Source organism: Microcaecilia unicolor, chromosome 6 (genome assembly GCF_901765095.1).
Source record: "Microcaecilia unicolor chromosome 6, aMicUni1.1, whole genome shotgun sequence".
In the NCBI taxonomy this organism is placed as follows: Eukaryota; Metazoa; Chordata; class Amphibia; order Gymnophiona; family Siphonopidae; genus Microcaecilia; species Microcaecilia unicolor.
Genome location: NC_044036.1, coordinates 109046612 through 109073488, shown reverse-complemented (window position 1 = coordinate 109073488; position 26877 = coordinate 109046612). Strand labels below are relative to the sequence as shown.

At 39.4% G+C, this 26877-nt stretch overlaps 1 protein-coding gene across 1 annotated transcript in view; it reads right to left on the bottom strand.

Annotated features, from left to right (window-relative positions):
* Positions 1-26877, bottom strand: part of COL11A1 (collagen type XI alpha 1 chain) — a 700769-nt gene that overhangs the window by 439600 nt on the left and 234292 nt on the right. The window contains exon 23 of the mRNA XM_030205574.1: positions 24968-25021. Coding sequence (XP_030061434.1) covers positions 24968-25021 — 54 coding nt within the window. The remainder of the gene's footprint in view (positions 1-24967; positions 25022-26877) is intronic.

Below are 26877 nucleotides of genomic sequence, written 5' to 3'. Positions count from 1 at the left end.
TTTTTTTTTCTATTTCAGGCTATCCCAGCTTCCCCTTTAACGCTCCCTTGCCCCAGGTACAAATAAGTGCTTGTATATAATATTTTATTTTTGTTACATTTGCACCCTGTGCTTTCCCACTCATGGCAGGCTCAATGTGGCTTACATGTGGCAATGGAGGGTTAAGTGACTTGCCCAGAGTCACAAGGAGCTGCCTGTACCTGAAGTGGAACTTGAACTCAGATCCTCAGAACCAAGGTCCACCACCCTAACCACTAGGCCACTCCTCCACTCCAATATGTTAACCACTTTGATTATAATCACAGAAAGGTGGTTCAAACCCCATCCCCTTTCCCTTTCAAAAGTTTTATCATCTCGAGTTTTCAGGATATCTTTTATGAATGTGCATGAGATAAATTTGCATATGCTAGGTCAAATGTATGAAAATTGGTAAGAGACATAACTGTGCAGCTTTAGTTTTTAGGATAACAACAAGCGCTTGGAGGTCAATGTACTGAATTGTGGTAATATGAGCCATTCTTGAACATTACTTATCTTGTGATAATGGCCCATTCAGATCAGTGTTGTGGTAAATATGTCTTAAATTTAGCATATTAATCATAAAATTAATATAAAACTATTTAACTATACTTGCTCAATGTATTCTTAAATTTTCTATGATATTGACTGTTTGGATTAGTTTGTTTTATTGTACATTTTTTAACCATGCATCCACTAGCAATGATGAGTTATGTAATTATGCAGCTCAGATGTCATGCTGAAATTTGTGACTGCTAAATAACAAATGTTAAAAGTGCTAATAACATGTGGCTTTGATATAATGCACGATAACAGTGTTTTTAATAGGGAAGTGCACAGACAAAAAAATGTTTGGTTTGTGCTCATGGAATACAATGTTTTCCCATTTTGTTTTCATCTGCATTTGACCTATTCATTCTCTTAGGCATGAATTTTATGCATACAAGAACTTTGAAGTGCACACAATTGTACATACATTAGTTCCTGGGTATATGTGTATGTTTATTTGCAATTTAATACACTGCCTTTCATTTCATACAACAAGGTGGTTTATGGTTTAAAAACCTGAGGGTATAGAAAGGAGCACCATATTCATAATAGGAAAGGAAAGGCCATAAGTGGAAGAAGATAGCAAAAGATTAGAACTAGCTGTATTGTCCAGTCTCAAATGAAAGCTTCATATGTCTTGATAAACAGATAAGTTTTAAGAGCACCCTTAAATTTGATATATAATGATTTGAGCTGTAAATGAATGGGTAGTGCACTTACAAGTGATTTTTGTGCCCTCACAAATGCACACTCCTACTTGTCAAGGTGAATTAATATATTAGCAAAATTTCTTAAAGGCTCAATACATTGGCATCCTGGTAGGAGGCAGTTTTAATGCAGCATATTATCCAACTTTTGTCTTTTCTTGTACCTCAAATATTTTGGAACCACAAAACGCTTGTAGTATTTAATCATTTCTTGCTGCCAGGCAATACTTATTTACCTTTTCACCTGCCAGACCGGAACTACCTGGGTCACCCACTGGACCTGCTCGACCTTTTGGACCTTCTGGGCCATCTTCACCTCTTGGACCTAACTGCCCATTTTCACCCTAGAAAATAATGAATTTATAAATATTATTAATGACACTGCTTATTTATTTAAAAAAAACTTACACCCCATCACAGATATACATAATTCAATTTTTTTAAAAAAAGTGAAACAAAAAAAATATATAAAATCTAATATCGGTGAATTCTACCTTTTCCAATTGTATTCATATTCAGGTGTCTTTTAACCTTACCAATCATTTTATTTACATAAAAGGAAAAGCCTGCTAAAATAAATGAGTTTTTTAAAACATCGTAAACTGTTGCAATGTAGAACAAAATCTGAGGTGCCCTGGAAGCTTGGTCCATAGCAATGGACCTGCTATGCAAAAAGCACATGTTGATGTATCAGCATTATGAATGATATTAGGAGCTGGTTCCACAAGGCATCGCTCATTATCAGATCTCAAACTATGGGATGGAACATATAACTATCACCAGGCCCATATACCAAGGAGCTACTGCATCCAATGCTGATAGAACAATGTTCTTTAGTAAAATCTTTAGTGTTGTCCAAATTTGATTATTGTAATGCTGTTTACTCAGGTTTGAAAATATCTCTTCTCAAAAAACTACAAACAGCCCAGAACACTGCAGCCCATCTTGTATGCACAGCCCCTTGGTTTACCAAATCAGCCTCTTAGGTTGAATAACAGCAGTTTTAATCCTCTCCCTAAAATACACATTCTGCTCCTCATCACACAAAGAAACATATTCCAACAATTTCAATTTATACATTTCACAGTCATCATCATCTCGTGTACGTCTCCTCAATCGATCTGCCTCTCACAACTTCCTCCTCAATGACCTTGATGCTGTATTATACCACTGGTGTACACAACCACCTTTCTTTATTTCCATCAACTTCATCAGAGCCACCTTATCTAATGCCTCCTCCAATGACCCTTGCAACCCAATACTTCCTCATCTAGAGAAGCAGCATCAGCATCATAGATTCTTGGAATCCACTGATCCTTCAAAATAGACACATAAAAAAAGAATGTGTCTTGAAGGAATATCCACGTTGGTCTTTTTTTTCCATGAACCAGTGTCTAAACCAACCCAAAAACTAATCACTGAATGATCCGACCAGCTCACCTCTGCTATCCCCAGAGGGCACACCAACTTATATAATAAAGCTAGCAACAAAAAAATCAAATCATGCACATGTCTTGCTTTATGAGTAGCAATCTTTACAATTTGTTCTAAAGAACCTCAAATAGTACATGGTCCTACATTAAAAACCATGACAACAATGGGTCCAACAGTACATTAAAATTTCCCAAAATACAAACCCTCGTTAAATCTAGTGGCAGAGTCATCAGAAATTCAAGCAACATAATACAATCCATGTCCAGCTGGTGGGCAGTAAAAAACATATATATAAAACTGTACTCTTTACAACCAAACACTCTACTCCCCTTCCTATTACAGCAGTCTTCATTTTCCTACAATTCAGAATATCCCTAAAAAAAAACCTGAAATACCTCTACCTCTCCTTCCTTCCAGACACACCCATTCCCACTTGTACCCTCCCAGACGACATTGCTGTACCACCACTATATCTGACTGCAATAATCAGGACTCTGTTATCACTAACACATCAAATTTCTTAGCTACAATCAAATCATGAATCACAATAGCCTTATTTCTAACTGATCTTGCATTTATTAAGGCTATTTCAAACAACGTTCACCCACCTCCCTTCTAGATAAAAACTTAACCTGACATAGTGCACTTGTCACCCTAGTATTTTCCCGCCTACAAGAAAGGAAAGACACCAAAGGCTCATACCTCCCCCTCCCATTACCACCTCAACAGCAGACATAACAACTTATCCAAAAAAAAAAAAACTGTCACCAGCCTTTATATTCTCCCCCAAAGTCCACCAGACTCGACACAGCTGTGTTTCAGCGCTAAAAAGTGCCTTCCTCAGAAGTCTTATAATGTATAGCTGATTTTGTATATTCTATTATCTGTGATATATTGGTGTTACGCAATACTGGATATAGGTATTTTATCCTGAATGTAGCAATTGCAGTTCACATATAAGTGGTGGAGCACATACCATGCAGCAAATGGCTGAGAACATGTGCACATTAAGGCATGATCACTTACACCAGCCTTATAGTTGGTGTCCACACCTATGTGTTATCACATATGTGCTTAAATGCTAGTATTCTACAGTTTACATGCATATCTGTGCACTCATTCCAAACTCCACAGATGTGCATACCCAGTGGCAAAGTGATTCACATCAAATCATGCTGCTTAAATTGCTTTGAATATCAGGCCCTAACTTGATAGTCCATCATAAGTATAAACAAATGCTACAAACCAAATATATAGTTAATGAGATACAAGACATATAACTAAAAATAATACTTACTCTATCACCTTTAAGGCCCATATCACCTTTAAAGCCTGGGAAACCATCTTCACCCTAGAAGATTTGACATACCACAAAATAGGTCATTTAAATGTGTTACAAAAAATAGCGTTAAAAAACTAATTTTAATGTATTACGGGTGTAACAAATGGGTTCTGTGTAATACATTATGCATCAAAAATATTTTCAGTTTATAACTGATAAAATTTTTTATATCAACCTTGAAACAGAGTGCAATTTATTTCATTTATGTATTTACGGGTTAATTTGCAAAGCAATTTAATCGGTCGGGAATGGTTCCTGGCAGGTTAAAGTGGCACTTAATCAGTTAGTGCTGCTGACAATAACCAAAAAACCGTCTATTTAGGAGTGTTCTGTGGGTGGAGATAAACTTCATTAGTTAAGTGCCGATATTCAGCATTTAACTGGCTAAAGTCACCACATAAATAGGGCTGCATAAAAGTCAGTCCTGTATTTATGCAGTGCCCCACTGCTGGTTGAAGGGTTTTTTAAAAAAGCGTCAGTAAGTCCAACATGGGCTTACCGAACACTAAATCAAGACTACTGCCGGCCCAACGCGGCTGCTGGCGGTAGTTCCACCCTGAGCATGTGCCATTTCCAGGGGAAAAAGAAAACCCCTGGAAATGGCTTGTGTGGCGGTAACCCGGTGGTTCGGGCATTGCACAACCTTTGTCCTGTTTGTCTGTCCTAATTAGATTGTAAGCTCTGTCGAGCAGGGACTGTCTCTTCATATTCAAGTGTACAGCGCTGTGTATGTCTAGTAGCGCTATGGAAATCATAAGTGGTAGTAGTAGACCTGCTTGGTTACCGCCAGGTTACCGTGGGAGCCTTTATCACCACCTCAATGAGTGGCGGTAAGGGCTTCCCACCGCATGGTCACGTGGTAATAGTTCTTTTACTGCATGGCCATGTTTGTCTGGGGGCTTTTTAACCAGTGTGGTAAAAAGGGCCCTGGCACTAGGGAAAAATGGCCCCCACCGCTAGCGCAGAGTCCTTTTTTTCACAGCTTGGTAAAAGGACCTCTAAGTGCTGAATATTGCATTTAACCGGCTATGGAGTAACCGGATCTGACAACCTGGAAATTGAATGCTGGAGCCAGTGAACATGGCCTGGCATTGCATTGCTGGGCATAACCTCAGAAGCAGTTAGCATAACACTTAGTACCACCGGCTGAATATCAATGCCATATTTTTCAATTGTAGCCTGCCTATAAACTAACCAGGTCACAATAAAAACAAAATACACAGTCAAATCTGCCATACATTTCTGAACTTGGCATAAATCCTGTCATTTGTAGTCTATCATATATAATATGAAAGGGAATTTTTATTTTTCAAAAGCCATTTACTGTACCTATGCAGTGACAGTATTCTCAAAATGACTGCCACAAGAAGTAGCAGCAGCCATTTTGAGGATCCTGCCATTAGAGGCAGGAGTGAGGCTCACTCCTGCCCCCATCACCCCCTCCAGACCACATGGGATTTAAAGTAGGCTCGGTAGGAGGGGTCCTATCCAGCTTGGGGGGAAGGTTTCTTAATGTCGTAGACTAGGAGGAAGGGGGCTATTTGGGAGGTGGGAGGGGGCTCGGAGAGCTACAAAAAGGTTTTAAATACTTATACTGGTGCTGGTCAATATTCAGCTGGGACCTACATAACTGACTTATGTGGCCCTCGTTTAAATATTGGCCTATGTCTGCATAAGGTACGACAGCTAGCAGTGGAACAATTAGCCTTGGATATTCAGTGCCAGGGCTTGCACACGGTCCAACACTGAATATCCAGGGCTAATTTATCCAGCCACAGTTAGCATTTTAGAAACCGCTGAACACCATGGCTGAATATTCCCCCATGTCTCTTGGAATTAAAATTTGTAGGGAATGCTTCTTCCTTCATAGTCATATTACATCAAATTGTGCACATTGAAATACATCTGTTTTCTTGCCAGGCTTTGCAAGTTTGGCCTTAACCAGGTGATTGTCCTATTTTCTACCATCTAAATTATTGGTTATTGCTGGCTCAAGGTTAGAAGAGCCCCTTAACATTAGCGTACATTTTTATCAAAAAGGTTTCCTTGTTAATAATTGTAGTACATTAAGAAATATTTCACCACCTCCACCTTCAGATTAGTGGTTCAATCTTTAATCCTCTCTAGGATCTATTATTGTAACAGTATATTTTCAGTTTGCACCAAAGTATCATTGAATAGTTTGCAGCCTGATTTATTCTCTGAATAAATTTGATTCAGTTACACCATATTTGTTTGATATGCACTATATGCCAGTGGAGTTGAGGGTACAGGTTAAACTTGGCACTCTTATTTTTAGGATAGTGCATGGCGAGGCCCCTTACTATCTTATGGTTAATATTTCCACTCTTTATAAGTCTGCTCATTTAAGAGGAAAATGTCTGCTGTATTTCCTGTCAGTATATAATGTTAGATATAAAGGATTATTATCTACTTCTATTTTGGAACTCTTTACTATTAGAACTTAGATTGCTAGGGAATTATTTATATTTTAGGAAGTCACATAAGACTTTTTAAAATTTTCAGAAGTATTTTAATGTATAGAAACTGGTCCCTAGTTGATTTTCTTTCTTCTTTACTGTACTTATTAACTGAGTTATATGTAACATCTGAACATGTGGTTCCCTCTTGGAACTATTCATGGTATTAGCAGGTTAAAAGTCTAGTAAAATGTAATGTAATGTAATTAGAGCTGTACTGAATAGCATATTTTACCATTCGGTTCAATACAATAATAAAAATATTATTTGGTTGAATACGAATGTCAAATATGAATAATGGACATTGAGCTAATTTAACATAACAAATAATAAAAGAAGCAACATGAAATCAGAGATCAAGTGCTTATTTCAGTAGGATTTAGCACAGTAGAGCTCCGGATTATTCATATTCAAATTTAAATCACTATTTGGCTGAATACAAATAATGTATTTGTGGCATTATTCAGGGCTGAATTGAATCGAATATGAATATTCAGTACAGCTCTAATGTCTATAATTTTCCATTTCGAAATTAAACTTGCTAAGAAAAAACAGTCCATTCTTTTATAGTGTGGAAGGGCATTTTCGAAAGTATGTCCAAGTCAGAATAGAGACATCCAGCTCATAACTTCCAATATGGACGTCTATCTCACATGTATTTTCCAACAGGAAATACATCAGGATTTCCTATTCAAAAATATTACCAAAACAGCCATTTTACAAACTGGAATGTCCAACATATGAACGGCAACAAATCAGGGACAAGGATGTCTGTCTGGCACCATTCTTAGAAGAATGGCCACACAGATGTTCCTGAAGATCAGAGGGACATCGTAGTGGTTAAGACAGTGGACTGTAAACCAAGGGACCCAGGTACAAATTCGACTTTCACTCTTTTGTTTTGTAATTGTGAGCCCTTCAGGAACAACAACAAAAACATACTGTACCCGAATGCATATCACTTCAATAGCCTTCAGGTTTGCAGGTGGGTTTTATATTTATGTACAATATGTATTTTACTGTTTCTCGAAAGCTCTCAAAAAATAAACAAAGTGGAATTTGAACCTGCATCCCTTGGTTTAAAGTCCGCTGCGCTGACTACTCAGATACTCCTCTGACCTGCTTGCTATTCTTTTCAGAATTCCCATAATACCTGAAACTGTCATGGAGCCTGGTATCTGCTTTCAGCTTCACTTTCAGGGGAGGGAGACAGCAACCACTGAGGGATTAAGGAGGTGTCATACTTTAATCTCTCCAGTGATCAGCTGCATCAGAGCACCTTTTTGTACCTTAGAAGTAGTTGAAGCAGGGCTAACTTAGGACATCCTTCTTTTTAGACTTGGACATTTCTTCCCATTTGGTTATTGCTGTGGAACGTTCTGATTTTGGGCCCTCCCTAGTCCCATCCAAAACACACCCACAACATACCCCCTTGCTATTTGGACATATTACAGTGTTGGATGTCCCTTTACTGCCTTTGTAAAATTGGGATTTGGACATTTCAAGCACATAGGCATCCATTTAGGCATTTTGAGACATTTGTATGCTTCAAAAATAAGATGCATAGTCTGATAATCTGAGCAGCAGTAAAAAAAAAAAAAAGGAACAGATTTCTACTTTTCACTTAAATCAAATCTGTTATCAAATATTTTGTTGTCACACAAATAGAATTTCAGCAGTAGTGTGCGTTAGTGGTCTGAATCTGAGAATAAAGTATTTTATTTATTTAAATCCTCTCTCAACTCCCAGGAGTCAATAAAACTGAGAGTTAAAAACAAACAGTTTTCATTTTTAGAAACTAAAATCTGAGGATTATCATTTATTGGCTTTTGCTAACATATTCATTCTAAAGCATTGAAGCATTGAATCAAATTCCAGATTTGTTAGGGACACTGAGCTAACAAGACACTTGAACATGAAAACCTTTGGGGTATCAGTTGCACTATCAGCGTGACTGAGTCAATTGTTTAAAGAACAGAGGGATATGAACTAACAGTATTATACTGTACTCTGTCTGCCCACCTCTAACAAGAACAAGGTGTCATGAGAAGATAAAAAGAATGAAAAGCGATGAACACTGGCCGAAAGTATTCTGACTTGCATCTGACTTTCACATAGGCTTTAGAAAAAAAATGCTGAGACATTCACTTGTTAACCAAGGGGTCCGTTTACAATGCCTCGGTAGAGCTACAACAGCATCAATGTGCGCCAATCCAGTGGAAGTGCCACCCCAGCGCGTGCCATTTACGGCGTGACTGGAAATATTTTTTTTATTTTTATTGCCAAGTTAGCACAGGAGCCTTTACTGCCTCTTAAATAGGAGGCAATAAGAGCTTCCCCAGGAAATGACCTCACGGCAAGTTTGTACTTGCTGCACAGCCATTTCCTTTAAAAAAAAAAAAAAAAGACCTACTACGGTAAAAGGGGCCTCTTCCTGCGGTAAATCCACATGCCGACAAAATCGCAGGGCCACTTTTACTGCAGCTTTGTAAAAGGAACCCGAAATGCTACTTGAAAGATTTTTTTTAACTTATGTAGAAGAAATAAATAGAATAATGCAGATGATAGATCACATTATACATACCTTTTCACCTTTGATACCTTTATGACCACGGACACCATCAGCACCCTATACAGAATGATCAGAAAAATGTTACCAAGACAAAATAGAAAGTTAGCATTTTTTAAAGTACTTCAATAAAATGTAGCAGGTATACCTTCACACCACGAGGACCAGGATAGCCGATGGGACCCTGCGGACCTGTAGGCCCCTATAACATACAGAAAAGTAAAAGCTTTTATTCTATCACAGTCCATATATTATCAAATTAGCTCTATAGAGTATAATCAATTTCCTTTGACTGAGCAAACTTATTGCAGTTGGGATACCATTATAAATTTGGAAAACCGTGATCTGACATCTTTGTTCGCTCTTCCAGACTGGTACTGAAGTAAAAGATCTAGGCAGTTCAAGCAACTTTGAAAATGCAATACAGATGTTGCACACCATGCTTGTCAGCCTGCCAAAGTAATCAGATAGTGAACCACAAACCAACCAGCCATAATGTGAAATGAAATCGATATGAATAGTATTGCAATGAAAGTGCTAAAATAAAGCTGAACTCGCTATTAAAAATTATATTTGTAATACAATATTCCATATGCCAGGAGTTTAGAGGCTACATGACAAAAATTCTAAAGTTCAAAATATTAAAAATAGAATAAGAAAGAATTTATAATATATAAGTAATCGTTTGCACATGATGGAGATAATCACAAGTGACCCAACTACATAAAAGAGCATTTTATGAGTGCAAGTAGATACTTGTAAAATTAATGCAGTATAGACATGCATAAAAGGAGGCACTAGAAAAACATAGCACATACTTTTGCAATATAAGCATAGGTATTCCCAAGAGAGCACAATGGATGAAGCAGGGGCAAATTTTTAACTAATGTACTGTAGGTATCTTATAAAATAAATATGTTTATTCCTTACCAGAATATACATGCACAATCTTAAGTGCATTAAGCAGTTACCCCTGAATTATATGAAGGTCGCTCAAATTTGAGCACTCAAAATAATTAGTTAGTGGGCTACAATGATTTAATTATTGGAGCTAACAAGCACTTAATTGGCACTAATTATAATTTGGGTGCTGATCTGGCTACAGGCTATTCTGTAATAATGGGTGCTTAAATTGGATCGCGCACAACTCAAAAAGGGGCATGGCCACAGGAGGGGCCTGAACGGGTTAGGGACATTCATAAAATATGTGTGCAGTGTTACAGAACAGCAGAGATCTGTGCCCAATTTGACACCAGGTTTCAGCTGGCATAAGTCCTTGCACCCAAAGTTGAGTGCCGAATTCAGTGCCCAAAATCGGTGCACAGTGAGTTCTCATCCCAGAGTACCTTTTATAGAATAGTACTGAGTGCTGAATTTTCTTAACACCAAATTTTCACTGCCATATATAGAATCTGACCCTTAATATGTGAATTAGTATGCTGTTACCAGACAAGCATGATAGCTGCTACTACAGTGGCATGACAGCACACGCTAATAACCACATTAACTGCATGTTGACTTATCTTTAGCCGCCATGGGAGTCAATCCTCCATCTCTCCCATCTTGCTTGCGGGGACACTAGTTTTCTTTTTTCAAATAATTAAAGTCTTAAGGATCACTCTAGATGACACACTGACTTTTAAACCCCAGGTCTTACATACTGTTAGATGCTGCTTCTACAAACTCAAACAGATATATTCAATCCGACATCACTCTTTTCGTTCTTGTCCACTCGTTTGTTATTACTCGACTGGACTACTGCAATTCTTTATTTCACAGTATTAGGCAACATGACATTCATCATCTTTAGCTCATTCAAAATGGAGTTGTACGTTACTCCTTTTCTTAAGACAGAATACTCCTCAGGCTAGTTTACAAAGTTCATTCTTCTGCCAATCTCTTTTATCTCTCCCACTTTTTGACTTCATATGTATCTTGAGGTTTCTTAGCTCCATATCAGCTAACATGCTCAATGTCCCTACTCTTCATACTGTGTGTCAAAACTTTATCTGGTCCCACAATTTAGCGTAATTGGCCCTTCCCTCTGGAATATCCTGCCTGCATCCCTTCACCTATAAAGCTCCTTTGGAAAATTTAATCATGAGCTCAAGTATCTTTGCTGATCAATATGGGACATGATCAGCTGTAGTCTCAGCCTGGCGGCTGCTGGCATATACAACCAGTGTCCCAGGACAGCTGAGAGAAGGGGCAGGGGGGAATGCATGCTAAATAACATTCCCTTGCCATAACTATAGAAGACATGCTGGACATACCCCCAACAATTACTACACAGTCTTTGCACTTACCGCACATTAATTTTTGCTGTTAATGCACAAGCTTTAGTAAAAGGACCTGTGGAGGGGGATAATCGAATGGGGGCGCCTATCTCTAAGGGCACCAGTCTCTAAGGATGGCCCCAGAAAGGGGCGGGGCAACACATATTATCGAAACAAGATGGATGTCCATCTTTCATTTCGATAATACGGTTGGGAATGCCCAAATCATGAAATTTAGGTTGACGTTAGAGATGGTCGTCCCTGGTTTTTGGTGATAATGGAAACCGAGGACACCCATCTCAGAAAAGACCAAATCCAAGCCATTTGATTGTGGGAGGAGCCAGAATTTGTAGTGCACTGGTCCCACTAACTGAATGGAAAAAGCCCTTCCTTCCCTTACTGATCTGGAAAGGAAAGGAACAGGCATACATGAAGAAAATTGCATGCAAATGAGCTGCTCGCTGTTAGCTCATTTGCACATGATTTCCTTCCTAAGGAGGGGAAGTGACAGCAGTTAAGGACTTCCGAAATGTGGATGTTTCTGTGAGAAGGATGTCCATGCCTTTGCCATGCCTCAGATACCCTCTTTATTTATTTATTTATTTATTTGGATTTTGGGTCACAAGTAGCAGCAGTGGGATTTGAACCAGATATCTCTGGATTGCAAGACCAGTGCTCTTACCACATGGCCATGTGTGTTGGGGGCTTTTTTTTACCAGCTGTGATAAAAAAGGACCCTGGCCCCCACCACTAGCACAGGGCCCTTTTTCCTGCAGCTTAGTAAAAGGCCCCTGAATGTGGGTTGCAGTTCTTTGCTCTTAATGAAACTGTAGAAATTACAGAACACAGCAGTTAGATTAGTTTATTCAGCTGGGAAATATAATAGCGCAACTCCTCTCTTAATAAAAGCGCATTGGTTGCCCATCTAGTCCAGGATTATATTTAAGGTATGTTTGATGGTAATTCAAATTTTCTATGGTTCTGCACATCAGTATATATATTGTGAAGAGGAGGACGGGGGAGTGGATAAAATGGAAGTGGAAGAAGAAGAAATGAAGAGGGTCCAGCGGAAAGGGAGACAGAACAGAGCCTTGCCTGTGCTACTTCCGCAGAGGGAGAAAAGAAAAGGGTTTCTTCCCACTGAAAAATGGAGGCTGGAAAAGAACTACCATACCCATCAGCCCCGGGAAAAACTCTGGTATAGAAACTATTCTCCCCAGCAGCCTCCAGGGGAGAACCATGACAAGGCAAGGCAGGTGTCCCCTGGGATTAATCATGAGGAGAAGGAACAGCTGAGAAAAGGGTGGGACGAGAAACCCATGGAGTGGCAAGAGGCTGGAGAGAGAGAAAAGGGGGAGAGCCTGGAGGAACCCATGGACATAGCAGCATGGGCTCAATCATTGGGGAAAAAGCTGAGGAAGCAGATGACTTCTTGGTATGGCAGCTGGACTGAAACAGGGAGGAAAATGGTCATGCGAGAGGAGAGACAGTGATAGTGAAAGTGTGACCCAGGAAGGGTGGGACCCTTGTATCTCCCCATAGAGTTCAGGCTGTTTTGAACTGTGTGCTGCTGAACTACTTAGAGTGAAAAGTGTGTTGTTTTGGGAGGGATTATTGTTTTTGCCTCTGTGCACTACTTAAAGAGAAAGGAAGATGTTTTTTTGAACTGTTTGCCATTGCACCTGGGAAAGACATGTAGCAGTGGTTTTGTTTTTTGAGCTGTAGCCTGTGGATGCTCCCCCGGGGGGGTGGGGGGGAGCGCTAGGCTGTAGGTCTGTTTAAGGGGAACGAACTGAGGTCTTGAAGCAGTGGGGTTTATGTTTCTTTTTACCCTGCTGTGCGGTTTCCCTTGAAGAGGCAAAACAGTGGGGGCTGTGTTTTTGTTCCTGTTGTATTTTGAACTGCTGGACTGTGAGCACCAAGGAAATAAAAACTTGTGGGTTTTCCTTTGAAATGTCGGTTACCCGAGTCGGACCGTGTGGATTACAGTGGGTTATGGGGCTGGGCATGAAGCTTGGCCCGTAGTCGGAGTTTCAAAGGAAGAGATGGGATCCTGAGAACCCCTGAAGGAGGGACGGATCTTTCACAATATTCTTTGGGGTACCCAGTCAAAATAGCCCAAACAAAAAAACTCCCAACATAATAGCCCCTGACATAGCCCCTGTCAAAATGGTCTGCCTACAATATAGCCCTTGACAAATTAGCCCCCCTGACAAAAGGGTCCAATCAGGCTTCCCAGAATATGGCACTGCAGTTTTTTCTAGGGGACTATTTTGTTAAGAGGGCTATTTTGTCTAGGGGCTATTTTGTCAAGGGTTATTTTGTGGGAAGGCCATTTTGTCAAGGGCTATTTTGTTAGAGGCTGATTTGTCGAGGGTGATTTTGTTACCAGGCTACTTTGTCAGGGCTATTATGTTGGGGTGCCAATCTTTGGTTATTTGTCCTACGGTGAATATTTTGGCAAAATTAAGAGACCCTATGAAATTGCACTTTCCATCATCTAAAGGCGTCCAGTATTTGAGTATTTTAAAATTGTCTTTTACTTATTTGATAGCAAATGCTTGGAATGGTCTTCCTAAGGATCTTATATGTTTGAATGTTTATCTGGGTTTTTTTGGAAATGATTGAAAATGTGACTTTTTAATCAACATTTAAGTTATAATGCCTAGAACTCTATGCTGTGAATCTCCTTTGTAATGCTCTGGTCTATTCCCAATTCTCTTTTCTGTAATCCACATTGAACTGACCAGGTATATGCGGAATATAAGGGGCCTTTTTACTAAGCCGCGGTAGGCTCTATGTGCATGCTGTGCATGCCAAAATGAGACTACCGCCAGGCCAGCGCACCCTCCTGGTGGTAATTTCAGATTTGGTGCATGCCCATAACACCTGGATGATTTAATTATTTCCTCCTATGCATGCCAGTTCCAGTGGGAATTGGCATTTAGTGCGTGCCAACCGGTCATCGTGCATGTAGCGCGTGAGCCTTTACCGCTAGATCAATGGGTGGCGTTAAGGGCTCAGGCTTGTTTTGGGCATGCACTGGTTTCATTTTTACTGCAGGCCCGGTCACATTTAAAAAAAAAAAACATTTTTTGTAGATGCGATAAAAACTGGCCTGGCGCACGCCCAATACACGCGCCAACACTACCACAGGCCAGTTTTTACAATGGCTTAGTAAAAGGACCCCTAACTAAATAGTAATGTAATGTAATATAATAAAAATGCCTTTAAAAATGACCTCCCTTTGTGCAGATGAAGAATGTACAATGTTGCACAACACAGGTACTTTTTCCCAGTGGGTAAAAAAGAGTGGTTGTGTTGAGGAGGGAAACTACTTTCTGGTTTATATTTCACCAGTACTTTGTACTGACAGTGAAAACAGTGCATCCTTTTAAACGGGTAGTGAACACACCAACAGATTTTCACATGAAAAATCTGTAGGCAGCTTCCTTATGAAAGTGTTCTGTCAGTTCGATAGATATAAAGTTACCAAAGACCTGTCAACTGCTATTAAAACAATAGAAAAAGCCCCCCCCCCCCCCCCCTCAATGCTGTGTTCAATCTGGGATTAGCATGCACGATAGTCCCACAATATTTATTTATCACCTTTTTGAAGGAATTCACTCAAGGTGGTGTACAGCAAGAATAAGTCAAACATAAGCAATAGACAATTACAGCAGTAAAAATATTCAAACAACAATACGCATTAAAATGTCACCACAAGATGCAATAAAACATTGTAACAGACAGCACAGGGTGGAAGCAAGATGGAACATAGAGATAGATAAGATAGAGGAACAGGAGTTAGAAAATAAGGGGTCTAATTTAAGAAAGTTGCACATGAAGTCAGAAAAGTGGCTGAATATTCTGGTCATATTTTAATAGACAGCATAGGGTGGAAGCAAAGATGAAACATATAGATAGATAAGTTAGAGGAACAGTTTATGGTCAGTATAATTGTGCTTTGACCTGAAGAAAGTTGACTAAATACCTATCTAAGCAACAAATATTCATGACATAGCCAGAACAGTAATCAATATATATGGCTCCCAGTCTAAACATTCACTAATATGTTACTGTATGCTTTTCTCATTATGTTAATCCCTTAACAGCTTGAAATAAGCAAGCTGTAGGGTTGGTTAGTTGTAAACATTTTTTGAAGAGATAAATGAGAAACATAAATATGTTCACAGGAAACCATATTAAAGCACTGAAACATACCAATAAGCCTTTCTCTCCAGATTGGCCCTCTTTGCCAGGATGACCCTAAACACAAAAACAAAGGCACCATGAACATACACCAGAGTTGCCCTAGAAATGTTTCTTCTTCTTTCCCCATCTATCATTTCCACATTATAAAGCAAAAGAGGCTTTTATAAATTCAGTTCACATCTTTCAGGAAGAAAATAGTCATGCTTCTAATTCAGGGGTGGGCAATCACGATCCTCAAGGGCCACAACCCAGTCAGGTTTGCATGATTTTCACAATGAATATGCCCAAGATTGATCTGCATGTACTGCTTCCATTATATGCAAAATAGATCTCACGCATATTCATTGTGGAAATCTTGAAAACCCCACTAGGTTGTGGCTCTTGAGGACTGAGAATGCCTACCCTTGTTCTCAGCGGTCCCAGATAAACAGCCCCTGGAATCCTAAACTCCCTATTTGGCAATTTTTAAAGCAGGCACACAAGCATAGATAATAAAAGGTTACCCAGAACACCATAGTAAAGGTGTCCATCCAGTCTTGGAATAAAAAACAATTCTCTTTCTTAAAAATTAGCTCAACTTTCTCTGCTATTTTCCAACTATTTCTGAGTCTGTAGTGTTATTTGCATTGGTTTTCTTTTAATTTCCATTTATGAGGATTTAATCATTGACAATTTTTCACTTCACAGGTAGCAAGCTCCCTCTGATAATTAAAGACTTCTGATACTGGAGTTCAGCCCATGTACTTGTTGGTGATGGCCTAGTACTGAATGTACTTTGGCATAAAGGACTGTTACAGAATGCACTGTATCTGTTATGCTAACTAGAATTTTAAATTAAACAAAACCCGCAACTACCCCGAGGAGAGTCGCAGAATTCTGAAAATCTTGGAGGGGTTTACTATCACTGGTTTCTCCTAGACTTAAAAAAACTGTAGTGGGAAACAACTCCCCACCTGGGGAGAAAAAACCACTACTGAAAAAAAAAATCTTAAATATATATACCAACAATCCTAGAGTGTATTCTGAACTCAGTCCCTCAAAAATACACTTGCTCATAGTTCCAAAGAATAGAGTTGAAGCAAAAAAAATTCCACTCTGACGTCACTTAGCTTTGAAAAAACACGTTGTTCCAAAAGACACAATACAATGTTGTACACATTTTTCACTTATCACTTCCCAGCTCAAGTCCACAAACCCTGACAAAAGGCCCCCCTTTTTTTCAAGTAGCTGCTTCAGGAGAAGGAACAAAATATTACCAGAACAACTCGGGGTTTGTGGACTTGAGATGGAAAGCAATAATTGAAAAATTTGGACAGCATTGTATTGTGTCTTTTTGGAGCAACGTGTTTCTTCAAAGCTAAATGACGTCAAAGTGGAATTCTTTTCACTTCAGCTCTGTTCTTTAGAACTATGAACAACTATACTTTTCGGGGACCGAGTTCAGAATACACTCTATCTATAATTGTTTGTCTAGATATTTAAGAATTGTTTTTTCAGTAGTGTTTTTTTCTCCCCAGGTGGGGAGTTGTTTCCCACTACAGATTTTTAGTTTAGGAGAAGCCAGTGATAGTAAACCCCTAAGAGGTTTTCAGAAGTTTACGACTCTCCTCGGGGTAGTTGAGGATTCTGTTTGATTTTAAATTCCAGTTGCATAATAGATACAGTGCATTCTGTAACAGTCCTTTAAGCAACATTAGATTTAAGTAATTGTTTGTGTTGAACTTTTGCTATCCATAAACGCTAGTTACTTGTACTGAATGACCATGAAGAGCATTGCTGGTCATTGAAGCCATTCCATCTCTTTTTGACAGCTTTACATTTTTTCTTTGTGAGCAATTGTTGATTTCTGTACATAGCCAATTTTGTATTTCCAAGATGCATTATTTATTTCACAGAACACTGTGCTCAAAGATCTAACTGTAGATATAATTAACAATGATTTTTGTGTCACTTTGCTTTTCAGATAGATATTTTTCATCAATGGCATATAATCTGATTCGTTTTAGATCATTCTTTTTTTTCCAACTTAAATGCTTTACTACAGAATAAAAATTTGACAATAAATATTCATTTGAAAAATTCAGACACTAATTTCAGAGTTTTTATAAGGCAAAAAAAAAATCAGATTGTTCTTTTTTTCCAGTTGATGATTTGTTTAACAAGAAAACTCTTGGTACACTACATCCTAAAGCTGAAGTTGTCAGTGATTTAGCAACGGGCTAATGTTCTGCTCCCACTTTGTGTGTGTATATTGGGCCAAATGCTATATAAGGCATGACGAGTAACGTGCATTAAATTGTGTGCACGGCCAATTTATGTTGAGTACAAGCCAATTAGTGGTAATCGGCCGATAACAACCAATTATCACTAATTGGAAATAATTGGAATTTACGTGTGCTTCTTTTTAGGCATTTTCTAAAAAGAGGCGTGTATAAATTCCAACACACATAGCTGAAAAGGGGGCACAGCCATGGGAGGAGTGTAGGTGTGTTGGGGCGTCAATTAAATGTATAAACTTTGTTACAAAATTCAGGGGAATGTGTGTACATTTAGGCGTGGGTTTTTACACCAGGTTCTCAGTGGCATAAATTGCCATGCCTATATGTTCGTACATTACAATGGCCTATGTGCTAATCTATGACCCACATCTTACTGTAGATGCGGTTTGTAGGATAGTGCTATGCACGTTATTCCAATGCATCTATATTTTAGATACCACTTACTAAATCCGGCCCGTTTATGCTGTTTTCCATTTTAATCCAGTTTTGTATCTTAAGCCGTCAGCTGCCTTACTTCATACTAGCTATAACTCTCAGCTCATTGTCACCCCTACACATGTGAACTCCCTAAGTAGGTGGCAGTAAGTGTTTGCATGGTAATTTTTAAAAAATGGCTGTGCGCCAGTAGTAACATGACCAGTAATGAAAATAATAGAAAAAAAAGCTTTTTATGGCCATGGTAAAAATGGCCTTTGCAAGTTGGAAACACCTGCATAAGGTTCTCTAAGGCCAGATCTTACCACAGTTTACTGAAATAGACCTCTTAGGGTGTTATTATTGTGAGACAAAATATATACCAAGCAAACAAATAAGTACTGGTGGTGGGGGTGTTTATTTTATCACATATATGCAATCACAATCATTCATTCTTTCTGTTGAGGTAAGTGTTGCTTCTGAGAGATGGATAGGCATGGTCAGATAAGCCAGAATGGTGATGGCTTTACCATTTGAGTAGTTGCCTGTGCTAATGAACCTGTGTTAACCCCAGAATTGTGGCAAATCTTCAATAAGGTTTGCTATTCAAGGTGAGCTTTGGGGCACAATTTGAAGTAGGAACACGTCTTTGTATTTGCATTCAAGAGGAGTCCTTGAAGCTACCTGAGCAGCTGGAACAGGGCCACACCACTATCAGCTGCCTTGGTAAGTTGCTCAGGAAGTGATTATGCTGGCTCAGAGAGCATTTCCTACTCTGATGTGATGGAATGATAAGCGTCGTATTGATGATCAACCTACACAGTGGATATCATGGATACAAGCAGGTATACGGACTCTTCAGCATGTTATGTCTTCATCTCGTCTTGCCATTTTTACTGAGTTTTGCAGGAGATATAACATCCTTTTTAATCACTATTACAAGTGGATGCAATTAAGACATCTTTTTCAGATACAGTACTCCAACTTAGAGGATTTGTCAGTTGATCCGGGTATACATACAACTGTTCTTTCACAAATTGATTCAACATAAAGGTCTCCCCCTTCTAAAGGCACCTGCAGTATTGTACCCAGCAGAATCTATTAGTGGCGCTCAAACATATATGGGAAGCTGAGATTCAACTAAAGATCCCAGAGGATGAATGGGAACTGCTATGGACTAGATTAGTTTATTGTTCCACATCTGCAGATTTAAATCAGTCATTCTTTGTGAGCCATAGAATCTTCTAGACACCAACACGATTAAAGAATATAAAGCTGATTGAGCCAAACTCTTGTTGGTCTTATAATATGGCAGTGGGTACACTGGACCATATGCTCTACTTTTGCTCTCTAGTTCACATGTTTTGGCAAAATATTCACACAAAACTTAATACAATTTTTTGTTTCCAAGTCACCCTTACTATCATATTCGTTTTGCATTTTCCTCAGATCAGCAATTTATTCTTGAGAAAGATAGATCTTTATTTGCACCTCAATTGAGTAACTGGAAACAGCCCAGTAATCTTAATGAGCACTTTTGGTGGAATAATTTTTGTTTATTCTATAAATATGAGGACATGATAGCTGAATGATCTGGAAAATGAAATGGTATCTGGACAGACGGTCAGCTCTAAAGGATTTTTTATCATTGAATACCTAAAGTCATTGTTCTCCTCCAATGGGGTGGAACTGGGTGGGGGGGGGGGGTCCTTCTAAGGTTAACTTGCATATTATTTGTATATCCTTTTGATTTTGTTGTGCTATGTATAAAAAGGCTAATGAAAATTAGTGAACTTAAAATGAGTGTCTGTTGCTTTAAACAAAGCAAAAAGCAAAAAACAGAAAAAGACATCAAACTAGTGCACCAACAGAAAAATGAAAGAATCCTGGTGGACAGGGGTAGACAGATCTCAAGGTATTTTAAGTACAATGCCTTTATTAGGTAGCATGCAAGGAGACATACACAGGGAAGGTGCATAGGTGGGACTTATGCAAGGTTCCCACTTAAATGGGTAACATATACAATGTTGTAAGTTACGCACATCTCTACTGCCTTTAGGTGCCCACACACCAACTCTAATACCAGATTATGCTAGTATTCTATAATGGAACCTAGAATAGGCAGCTACCATGCTGCCTCAGGGCTCTTAAATAGAGGTACCCAGCTATATAATTGCTCCCTTAGAGTCCTTCAAAATCAAGCAAGAGCAATACAAAAGTCAGCATATGAAGGTTGCAAAGTCCTTGGACTTGAAGCACTGCTCAATGTCTTCCTTCTGAATTTTCCTATAGTGATGGTCCTTAATGATGAAGACCACTGACCACTTTAGTTACTGTCCTCTGGACTGACTCCATCTTATTTATAACCTGTTGAATCTGGCCTCCAGAACTGTACTGAGTACTCCAAATGAGGTCTCATCAGAGACTTATACAGAGGCACTATCATCTCATTTTCCTGCTGGCCAATCCTCTCCTATGCACAGAAGCATCTTTCTGGCTTTTGCCATCACCTTTTCTGTCTGTTGGTCATCTTAAGATCATCAAATATGATCACCCTCAAGTCCTGCTCTTCTTTTGTGCACAGAAATACTTTACCTCCTTAGATGTCACATGCATTAATATTTTTTTTTGGGAGCTTGGAAATTTGACATATTACTACTTACAGGAGGTCCATCAGAACCAGGAAGTCCAGGAAGCCCAGGCTTGCCGTGTGGCCCCTAAACAATAAATCATAAGAAGTGTGAACATCAAACTGAGAAACACACATTGCATAATGCTAACACTTCAGAAAAAAAGAATGGAGAAAAGAAAAGGACAAAAATGTAAAACATTCACATCAAAGATCTGGCACGATATTGTGATTATAAATTGCTTCTATTATGCACATTTCTTTCCTTCATCTCTTGCATGTGTTATCATAGATTCTGAAGTCATACAGCACTTTTAAATTATGTAAGATATATTAGAGTTAACACAGAAAATTAAAGATAATGAACAAAAGCACAACCAGCATACAGAAACCTTCAAATTCTGGATACATGAAAAGCCATTTCACTTTACAGAAATTGTTCTTAACCTGGGGTCTTTGGGGTTACATCCAGCAATTTGATTTTCAGGATTACAACAATGAATATATATGAGATAAATTGACATGCATTGCCTCTAATGTATGCAGATCTCTCTCATGCATATTAATTACGAGTATTCTGCTAAGGGGAGCAAGATGAAATTTCATCGCAGTATACTTTAAGGGGAAAAGCATAGACAAAATACATGTCGGCACATATCTCCTTTGGAAGACTATCTGAACATAAGTACTTGATTTTTAATAAAATATAGAGCATAAGTATATAAGTAAATAAGCGGAAAATGGAGTAAAAACCATATATATAAATCAATAAAAAGAACTGTCATACGGACTAATGATGACATAAGGTGCTCCACCTACTTCCAAAAAAATAAGATAAATAATTGGAAGATCACCTTTGATGGCCCATAGCTAGATATGCTCAATTTGGTGTACTTACAGAATACTGTCAGTTATGCATGATTTTAGCACATGCATGTGCTAATAGTTAGACCAGCTCTATGGCTAATGTAACTGAGCATGCCTAAATGTCAGGCAAACCAATACCAGGTTATGCTAGTATTATATAATGGCATCTTGGTGACCAATTGCAGTTATAGAATAAATGCTCACTATGCCACATTGGGGAGCCTAATAGGAAATGCCCACTTAGACAATTGCCACCTTAGGGGCCCTTTTACAGAGCGATGGTAAGCCCAATGCGGGTTTACCGCTCGCTCTTTCAGGACTACCGCCAGCCCCAAGCGTATGCCATTTCTGGAGGTAAAAGAAAACACCCGGAAATGGCTAGCGCAGTGGTAACCCGGCAGTAATCGGGCATCACCATGCACTGCCCAGTTACCGCTGGGTTATCGCCAGAGCCCTTATCGACACCTCAATGGGTTTGCTCTAAGGGCTCCCTGCCACATGTCCATGCAGTGAGAGTAATCTCACTGCATGGACCATTTATTTTTATTTGGGGGGGGGGGGATTTATTGGTTGTGGGAAAAAGGGACCTGGCGCACTGGAAAAATTGCCCCTACCACCAGCGCAGGGCCCTTTTTCCTGCAGCTTAGTAAAAGAACTCCTTAATACACAAATCAAAAATCTATGCTTAATACTCCTAACAAAGCACAGTACAATAGTGAGGAAGTTCAGCTATCAATAAATATTGATCTCTCTTGTATGAATTTGCTTATCTCTATTTACTCTACTTTAAAAATAGCTTACTTACTTTTTCACCGGGAGGGCCAATAGGACCTTGGGACCAGCAAGACCCTATTAAAGAAGAATCAGGCTTATTAGTGACTGGTATAAAAATGTGCATATACTTCTGTCAAAAGCAACAAGTTGCTAAATTTCTATCTGTTAGGACAACAGTGCTAGTGAACAGCAGCATTTTCTAACCACTAAAATAAAGCACATAACTTGCTTGACCATATTCAGAACCCATTTGCAGTTTGGTCATTTCTACCACCATTCTACTTACAATGAATGAGACATTCTTTTTTTTTTTTTGAAGAAATTGGCCTAGATAATCTGCTCTAACACTCTAAGGGTTGTATTTATCAAAGATGGCTACCATTAGACATGTTATTTTACCACTAAGAGGAGAAGTCATCAATGTGGACGATTGTTATGATGCATTATTTTACTGTTAACCCAGTTATTAGTAACTAGGGGGGCCCTTTTACTAAGATGTGGTAGGGCTAACACATGTGTAGCATGCGCCAAATTGACACTACCACCGGGTTAGCACAGGTGCCCCAGCAATAATTTCAAAGTTGGTGCATGCTATTTCTCATGGTAGAATACATTTTTCTATTATCTAGCACGAGGGGCATTCCCGGTGGTAATGTGGCCACATAGGTGCACGCTGCCTGATTACCACATGAATAGAGTGTGAGCCCTTACCTCTAGGTGAATGGGTGGTGGTAAGGGCTCAGGCAGTAAATAGCCATGCACTACTTTTGATTTTAGCACACAGCCATTTACCACCCCTCTAAAAAAAGCCCCTTTTCCTAGCCATGGTAAAAAATGGCCCAGTGGATGCCAATTTCATGCGTCCAGACTACTGCAGGCCATATTTTACCATAGCTTAGTACTAGGGCCCCTAGATATCATTGCACAAAATGGGACAGGCACTAAAATAGCTCAAGCTAGTGGTAAAATAGCAGGTCTTACCGGTAGCAAACCCTTAAATCTATTAGAACGTGCGTACTTGAAAACCGTTTTCCTATCAATAGTTGCCATAATACCAACTGGAAAAAAAAACTAGATGCTTTTCTTTCCCTTGGTAATAATTAATAGTCTTTATGTCTAAGCTTTTACTTCTAACTTTGTAAATTTATATCCATGTATTATCATGATTTTGTCATCCTTCATTGCTCATCTGTTTACTATGTTAATTTTAGTTCTTTATTTTTTGTATTTAAAAATATTTAATAAAAATACTTTTAAAAAGAACATGCATGTCCATTTCATTATTATTAACAAACTCTTAAACATAATACAGTCAGTATTCAGCAGCTATGTTCAGTTTTTTTGTTTTGTTTTTAGTGCCGATTGCAGCAGTCAAATAATATCTAGATATTCAGGGTTCCTTTTACCAAACTGCGGTAAAAAGGACCCTGTGGTAGTGGCAGGGTCCATTTTTCCCACATGCCAGAGCCATTTCTACTGCAATGGGTAAAAGTCCCCCCCCCCCCTCACACACACACCCAAAATAATAGCCATGTGGCCATGCGGCAGGGAGCACTTACCCCTATCCATTGAGATGGCAGTAAGAGCTCCCACGGTATCCCAGTGGTAACCAGGCAGCGCACAGCACTGCCCAATTACCACCAGGTTAGCACCGTGGTAAAAATTCTATAAATATTTTCCGGCAACCCAGGAATAGCGCGCTCTTGAGCCGGAACTACCGCTGGTGGCCACATTGGGCCACCAGTAGTTCTGAGTTGCCACGTGGCAGCTCTTTCATAAAAGGGCCCCTCAGTGACATATTTGGATAGTGACCTGTATTCAATAAGGCATCCAGATAGTCACAAGATTCAGTTGTTATCCAGATACTTTATTGGGAAATTTAGAGCAGCTTTTCTGTATTGTGTTATCTGGATAGTAGAGTGAACATTGCCACTTTCCAGAACCTTCATGGGTCTGCCCATGCTCCACCCGGCACTATGCATATCAAGGTTATTTTTATAAACTGTGTGCTAATATTTACGCACACATTGCAAGGGGCTGTATACATGGGTGGAGCATGGATGGGACATAGTCACGGCTCCCACTTACACAGGTAACTTACAGAATACTGTAAGTTATGTGCATCCCTGCTGCTATTAGGCACCTGCACTTATGCTAGTTCTTTGGCTGGTATAAATGCAAGTACGTAAATGTTCAGAGCGTCAACAATGAGTTACACTAGTATTCTAGAACGGAACCTACTATTGCCCTTGGGGGCGTTTAAATGAAAGTCCTAGTTATAGAATTGCACCCTAATGCTGAGGTGGTCTGTAAGGATATTCAGCAGTGCTATCTGTGCATTCTATTCACAGGTAAAATAATATTGCTATTGAGGAGAAATTGTGTACTAAAATGACTTGATTTTCTAAACTTACTTGTGGGCCTGGAATTCCTTGCTGGCCAGAGGGCCCAGGTTCGCCTTGAGGACCCTAAGAAGGCACAGAGAGAAAAAAAAAATCATCAAATATCCTCTTCTTAAAATCTCTAAATATTCTATTGTTTGTCTTGAGAGTATTAGCATTTAGGAGGCTAGTTACTAAGCTGTGATAAAATTTTGCATTTCACTGCAGCTTAATTTACTGCTGAAGTCATTAACCTGGTTTACTGGGGTCTAGGGGGATATTCTAGGAGGGGGATTTGGGGTGTTATGATTGGGGAAGGGAGGGGATCTACAAGGCAATTATCAAGCACTGGCCCCTCTATAATGGCACTCAGAAGCATCAGCCCAGTACTCTTTGGGGGAAGAAAAATGCCAGCCCAAAGTTGGCAATATTTTTCCATGAATAATGCAACTTGCAAAGTTCAACATAAACTGCTTATTTGATTTGCATAATAATTAGGGGGTCCTTACCCTAAGGCGTGCCTAAAAGTGTCCTGCACCGGTGTAGACCCGTATTTTAGATGCGCGCTGGTCCATTTCCTCATTTTTTTTGGTATCGGAAAATGGACGTGCGGCAAAATTAAAACCAGTGCGCGTCCATTTTTGGCCTGAGACCTTATCTCCACCCATTGACTTAGCAGTAAGTTCTCATGTGCTAACCAGTCGGTAAGTGTTCAACGCGCGTAAACTGCCGATTACCGCCGGGTAAGCACCACGTGGTAGAAAATATTAAATATTTTCTACCACATGTTTTGGGCATGCACAAAAACTGGAATTACCGCCCGGAGCACATGGTAGCCGGGTGGTAGTGCCAATTTGAAGCATATTGGACACGCAGAGGTGCCTAAGTGCCTTACTAAAAGGGCCCCTAGGTGATTTACATCTCATTATTATACATCCCATGTTGACAAACAAATGTGTTACAGTAAAATCATGCACAACTTTGCGACTTAGCACACTTTGGGTCCTTTTACTAAGCTATAGTAAGCACTAATGTGTTCTTACTCCAACAAAAAAGGGTGAACTGCAAGGCATGCTAGGCATTCCACGGTAATTTTTGCATGTGCATGCACTAGCCTTGTGCAAAAAACAACATTTTGTTTAGCACAGGGGGCAGGTCTGGGGCAGTGAGTGTATTCTGCGTTAATTGGTTAGTGCAGTTATACTGCTACACTCTAACCGATTAGCATGTGAGCCCCTACTGCCTACATAATAGGTGGCTAATGAGAAAATTAGTGCACGCCATTAACGTGGAAAATACTTCCTTAATTACCTGAGAAATATGTTATATTTTGATTGAATATTTTGAATTCGTAAATACAAATACGCAATGTTTGGCAGGATATGTTACAGAAAAGAAGTAACTTGCTGAATAAAGAACAGAATGCAATCCAACTTTTAAATTATTATTCAACTTAATAGAAGGGTTTTAAAAAGTCTAAAGGGGTCTTTTACTAAAGGTTAGCACATGTTATCTGCAGTAGGGCCCATAGGAACAAATCAGGTCCTCTGGCAGATAAAGGGTTACCAAGCTGTGCTAAAAGTGGCTGGTGCTGTTGTCAGCATTTGCTTTCTATGCGCTGAGGTCACTTTTAGTGCAGAGGTAACATGGCCGCATTTCTATATATTTCTTTAATGGCCACAGGCTAATTTCCCAATTAGCGCATGGCCTTTACTGCAGGAGCCCTTACCAACACCTATTTTTTGGCACTAAGGGCTCTCGCGCTAACCCCGTGGTAATCGGGCAGCGAGTGGTAATGTGCCTGCGCTACCCAATTAGTACAGGGCACTCCTATTATCTGCCCATAGCCATGCTTCCCACGCTAAAAAATAAAATATTTTTCAGCATGGGATTAGTGCTCGCTGATGAGCACATTAACTCAGCATGTCCCATGGCAACCATGT